The following is a 6366-nucleotide window of genomic DNA, read 5'->3' as shown; positions in this document are numbered from 1 at the left end:
GGGGCGTCTTCAGAAATTGCGCACTCTGGGAGCTGGTCTCAGAAAGTAGCGTCTTCAGGCGGCCAGAACGCAGTTCCGTGTGGATGAAAGGTGCATACGATCAACTACTTTGACTGATACGACCGAAATCGGTTTAGTCTGGACATGGCCTAAAACACCTGTACATATGTACTATTGAGTGGTTGCTATGGTTACCTGTATATATGTATATTGAGTGGTTGCTATGGTTACCTGTATATTGAGTGGTTGCTATGGTTACCTGTATATATGTATATTGAGTGGTTGCTATGGTTACCTGTACATATGTATGGAGTAATTGGCTGAGGTCTGTTCTCTGGGCGTACAGCTGGATCAGGCCGTAGATGTCGGTGGTGTTCACCGCGTCCTGCAGACTCTGCCTCAGCGTGGCGGGAGAGGTGCTCCTCCTCTTGGCAAACTGACCCTCCATGTATTTACACAGGATGTAGTCCTTACGCTCTGCCCTACAAACACAAGGTGGTCACGCGGTCAACTGGATGCACATTGTGTCCCGTGAGCCCATGTGGGCAGCATTATAACTAGGGTTGGGCACCGAAAACCGGTTCTAATTAGGAACCGGTTCCTAACTTCCGGTTCTGGAACCGGAAGTAACATATCTGCATTTCGATTCTTAAAAAAAAAAATCTTTTTTACTTTGTTATTAATTAATACCCTAGTTACAGTACAGCAACCAAATTAAACTGTATCAAGTCAACTGAAAATGTGAATAGTATGAAAAAAATTGTAAAATTTTCAAAAAAATTAATATTCTCTTGCGAAATAAGCTGTGACCTGCACCTCAAAGAATCGGAATCGAGAATCATTCAGAACAGGAATCGATATGGAGAATCGGAATCGGAACCGGAATCGTTCAAATCCAAACGATGCCCAACCCTAATTATAACTGGATGCACATTGTGCCCCGTGAGCCCATGTGGGCACAGCGTTATAACTGGATGAACATTGTGTCCCGTGAGCCCATGTGGGCAGCGTTATAACTGGATGAACATTGTGTCCTGTGAGCCCATGTGGGCAGCATTATAACTGGATGAACATTGTGTCCCGTGAGCCCATGTGGGCAGCGTTATAACTGGATGAACATTGTGTCCTGTGAGCCCATGTGGGCAGCGTTATAACTGGATGAACATTGTGCCCCGTGAGCCCATGTGGGCAGCGTTATAACTGGATAACACACACACACACACACACACACACACACACACACACACACACACACACACACACACACACACACACACACACACACACACACACACACACACACACACACACATTCACTCACACGCACACATACTCACTCACACATACTCACTCACACACACACATGCACACATATCCAGTACATGTCTGTGAACACAGTCTTACACCCCTTCCTGACAGGGAGCGACGCGAGCGAGCGTGATTGCGAAAATGATTAAAATGTATTCGTTTCAATCAGACTATCCTGACCTGCCGCGAGCGACAGCGAACTGAGCAGCGATGTCGTCCACCCCTCAGATATTCGCTCGCTGTGTCTCTAGTTGAGCGATTACGCGGCCGAGTCCCGCCCCTAAACACTTTTTATTGGTCAAGAATCGCAGGCCCCCCCCACGTGTGCTTCCAGGTAACACACACACACAGACACACTCGGACACGCACCGCCTCATATCAGGACAGTGTCGCGCGCGATTTCGTCTCTAGTTCGCTCGCTCGCTCCCTGTCAGGAACCGGTGTTACATGTGGCTGTGCTGGGAGGGTTAGGGTTAGGTCTCTTACATGTGGCTGTGCTGGGAGGGTTAGGGTTAGGTCTCTTACATGTGGCTGTGCTGGGAGGGTTACGGTTAGGTCTCTTACATGTGGCTGTGCTGGGAAGGTTAGGGTTAGGTCTCTTACATGTGGCTGTGCTGGGAGGGTTAGGGTTAGGTCTCTTACATGTGGCTGTGCTGGGAGGGTTAGGGTTAGGTCTCTTACATGTGGCTGTGCTGGGAGGGTTAGGGTTAGGTCTCTTACATGTGGCTGTGCTGGGAGGGTTAGGGTTAGGTCTCTTACATGTGGCTGTGCTGGGAGGGTTAGGGTTAGGTCTCTTACATGTGGCTGTGCTGGGAGGGCTTGAGGGACGGACTCAGCAGGTTGGCCTCCAGGATGGAATTAAAGCCAGAGTTCCCCACGTTCCTGCCCAGCTGGCGGAGAGAGGATCAGATTATTACATATATCATATAATAATATATACAATTATTTATTGACAACACCCAATGAGAATGCATATATAATTTGCAACAGCCGGTAACAAAAGGTTATCCTATAACCTAGTTATATGAATACTGGCTGAGCGTCTCGCTCTAGCCATAATGAGATATCTCTTATCTCCAGCACCTACTGTGCTCATGAACAAACAATTGCACTCAATGCACGTGACCAGGCAACGCCCCCGCGTCCTACTATATGACGCCGGACATGGTCACACTCCCCCTTCCTCAGAAAAAGTTTCGAACACTGAAAACCCAACCAAGGGACCTCAGGGCGCTAAGAGCGAGACGCTCAGCCAGTATTCATATAACTAGGTTATAGGATAACCTTTTGTTATATTATCATACTGGCCAATCGCGTCTCGCTCTTCGCCATAATGAGATATGGGGCAGAGCAGACGCGTGGCCCGACAAGTGTACCCCCTGAGGGCCCGCAAGCCCTACTACCAGGGGGGAGGGGAGTCCCGTCCACCCGCCCATCCTAACGAAGGGGGGGAGGCTGTTATGGTTTGTAACCGACCCCAATCGCACAACACAAGACAGGTAAGATGGTTTGCCAAGAAACAGATATTTATTTAGAACAGGGAAAAGGGCACTGTCCCTTTAAGGGAGAAAACACAAAACACTGGAATAACACAAAGGGGAAGGTAAAGTGCCTTTAAGAGGCGGGCAGGAAAAGGGAACACTATGGGAAGGTAAGGGAACGCCTAAGGGAAGGTTAAGGGAACGCCTTGGGAAACAGAGGACTAGGGACTAGGAGAGCTAGGGATAGAGGACTAGGGACTAGGAGAACTAGGGATAGAGGACTAGGGACTAGGAGATCTAGGGACAGAGGGACAGGTACTGGGGAACATAGGGAACAGGTTCTGGGGAACAGAGGGCCAGGTTCTGGTGACAGAGGGAACAGAGGCCCGCGGAGGCGGGCTGGGGACAGGGAGGAACTGGGGGCAGAGGACCGCGGAGGCGGGCTGGGGACAGGGAGGAACTGGGGACTGGTGGAAAAACATCTGGGCCGCTCTGCAGAACAGAGGAGAGGGTTAATATTCAAAGGGAAAAAACAGAGCAGATGCAGAACAGTCCAAATAACAAAGTAACAAAGTAAATACTATCTTCGTGTGAACAAACACACAGTGGGAGATGGAATGTCCAAAATAATATCCACGAGAGAACAAAACAGAGTGGGAGATGAAATGTCCAAACTAATAACTAAGTGAGAACTAAAGGAGGCAATACGCTGGGGAACAGCAGCGGGACGAGGGCAAGGGGCATTACGCTGAGTGAGTGACATCACAATCTAAACTCACCCAGGCGTATGCGTAAAGGTACAGGGACAGCAGCGGGAACGGGGGCAAGAGACATTACGCTGAGTGAGTGACATCACAATCAAAACTCACCCAGGCGTATGCGTAAAGGTACAGGGACAGCAGCGGGAACGGGGGCAAGGGCACTACGCTGGGTGAGTGACATCACAATCAAAACTCACCCAGGCGTATGCGTAATGGTACAGGGACAGCAACGGGGACGGGGGCAAAAAGCATTACGCTGAGTGAGTGACATCACAATCAAAACTCACCCAGGCGTATGCGTAAAGGTACAGGGACAGCAACGGGGACGGGGGCAAAAAGCATTACGCTGAGTGAGTGACATCACAATCAAAACTCACCCAGGCGTATGCGTAAAGGTACAGGGACAGCAGCGGGAACGGGGGCAAGGGCACTACGCTGGGTGAGTGACATCACAATCAAAACTCACCCAGGCGTATGCGTAATGGTACAGGGACAGCAACGGGGCGAGGGCATCGCCACCGGGTGGCTGGCTGTCCGAGCCGAGGAACAGAGCGCTGGGACAGCGGCGGTGGCGAGGGCGTCGTCCACCGGGTAGCCGCTGTCGGAGCCGAGGAACAGAGTGCTGGAACAACGGCGGTGGCGAGGATGTCGTCCACCGGGTAGCCGCTGTCGGAGCCGAGGAACAGAGTGCGCGCCACACCTTGGTGTGCGCGTCGGAACAGTGGCGGTGGCGAGGGTGTCGTCCACCGGGTAGCCGCTGTCGGAGCCGAGGAACAGAGTGCGCGCCACACCTTGGTGTGCGCGTCGGAACAGGGAGCTGGAACAGTGGCGGTGGCGAGGGTGTCGTCCACCGGGTAGCCGCTGTCGGAGCCGAGGAACAGAGTGGCGCGCCACACCTTGGTGTGCGCGTCGGAACAGAGAGACGCATCGGGGTGCGTCTGCGAGGAGGAGTGTGCCAAGCACGAAGGTCTGGAAGATGCGCGTCGGCGCGCTGAGGTCTGGAGAGCGTGCCAAGCTCGAAGGTCTGGAAGATGCGCGTCTGTGCGCTGGTACGGAGGAGCGTGCCAAGCTCGAAGGTCTGGAAGATGCGCGTCAGTGCGCTGGTACGGAGGAGCGTGCCAAGCTCGAAGGTCTGGAAGATGCGCGTCTGTGCGCTGGTACGGAGGAGCGTGCCAAGCTCGAAGGTCTGAAGTGGAACACTGGAATACCTCCCGTAGAGGATTAGAGAGCGCAGTACAGTGTCTCCCTCCAGGCAAACGGCGGCAGGTGGCGAAGGCTTGAGCGCATCTGGCGCGCTGGTCTGGAGTGGAACACTGGAATACCTCCCGTAGAGAATTAGAGAGCGCAGTACAATGTCTCCCTCCAGGCAAACGGCGACAGGTGGCCAAGGCCCTTGAAGATGCGCGTTGCGCGCTGGTGACTGGAGAGCGTGCCAAGCTCGAGGGTCCGGGAGATGCGCGTTGGTCTAGATGTGCGTCAGGACGAACAGCTGCGCTGGGGTCTGCAGTGGAGCGCTGGGGTGCCTCCCGTGGAAGTTACAGGGAGCGCAGAACAGTCTCCTCCACAGGCTACGGCGACAGCAGACGAAGGCTGGAGCAAACATCTCAAGGCTGGAGAGATCCATCTTACAGCATTGGTAGACCAGAGGATCTCCCGAAAGAGTCTAGATGTTAGAGAATATGACTCAGCATGAATACAACACGACCCCACGCCGAAACGAGGGGAAGAGCCCTGGTATTTAAAGCCCACAGGGGGACTAATTAGCCTGCCACCACAGGTGCGAGAGATAATAGAATATCAAACAGGTGTGGCCACTAAGGGTAAGGAACGAGAGGGTGGGGGCTAGAGAGAGTGAGTAGGGAATTCCTAACAGTAGGCTTAAAGAAGACAGAGAAAAGGTAGTGAGCAGCGGGCAAAACCTCACAGTACCCCCCCCTCAACGGGAGCCACCCGGCGACCCAAAACAAATACAGACAGAGTGGCAGGGGGCAAAACAAGAGGTACTGGCCAAGCCAGCAGGGGAAGCCACCACAAGAGTGGGGCTAGCAAAAGAAACAGGGTCGCCGAGGGGTAACTAGGGTAGCAGAGGGGCAACTGGTCTAGAGGAACTGGGTCTAGAGAACTAGTCTAGCGAACTGGGCAAGAGAACTGGTCTAGAGAACTGGTTTAGAGAACTGGTCTAGAGAACTGGTCTAGAGGAACTGGTCTAGAGGAACTGGGTCTAGAGAACTGGTCTAGAGCAACTGGTCTAGAGGAACTGAGGGGCAAGCAGGGTAGCTAAGGGGTAACCATGGAAGCACCGGGAAAGGGCTAGCAGAGGGAAGGTTAGCTGCCAGGGCACTGATAGCTACAGGGCCTATGCTAGCTGTACTGCTACATCAACATAGAGGCTGCGCAAGCTGCCGGAGCCAGGCTAGCAGAGGGAAAGGGTAGCTGCCAGGGCACTGATAGCTACAGGGCCTATGCTAGCTGTACTGCTACATCAACATAGAGGCTGCGCTAGCTGCCGGAGCTAGGCTGGCAGACAGGGCTGGACCAGCATGAGAGCACAAGCTAGCTGGAAGGACAGTCCTAGCTGTGTGAGAAAAACTGACCTTGCTAGCTGAAAAGGGCAGTCCTAGCAGTGGGATAAACTACACAAAAAAGTGGAGGCCATGCAGAGGGACCGGGTTAGCTGCTTGGGCCTGGCTAGCTACAGGGCCTATGCCAGCTGCAAGGCTGCATTAACATAGAGGCTGTGCTAACAGCCGGGGCCAAGCTAGCAGACCGGGGCCATGCAGAGGGAAACTGGGTTAGCCGCCAGGGCATGGCTAGCT

At 53.2% G+C, this 6366-nt stretch overlaps 1 protein-coding gene across 1 annotated transcript in view; it reads right to left on the bottom strand.

Moving 5' to 3' along the window:
- The window catches only part of LOC311248120 (uncharacterized protein), a gene marked incomplete at both ends in the record, with an annotated part of 33556 nt that extends 31358 nt beyond the window's left edge, over positions 1-2198 (bottom strand). Inside the window, 2 exon segments of the mRNA XM_084339066.1 lie at positions 296-482; positions 2107-2198. Coding sequence (XP_084195192.1) covers positions 296-482; positions 2107-2198 — 279 coding nt within the window.
- Positions 2199-6366: the final 4168 nt, after the last annotated feature.

Source organism: Notolepis coatsorum (assembly GCF_963971535.1).
Source record: "Notolepis coatsorum genome assembly, contig: SCAFFOLD_1485, whole genome shotgun sequence".
Lineage (NCBI taxonomy): Eukaryota > Metazoa > Chordata > Actinopteri > Aulopiformes > Paralepididae > Notolepis > Notolepis coatsorum.
Note: the sequence above shows the minus strand (reverse complement) of the source record. Positions and strands in the feature narration are given on the sequence as shown.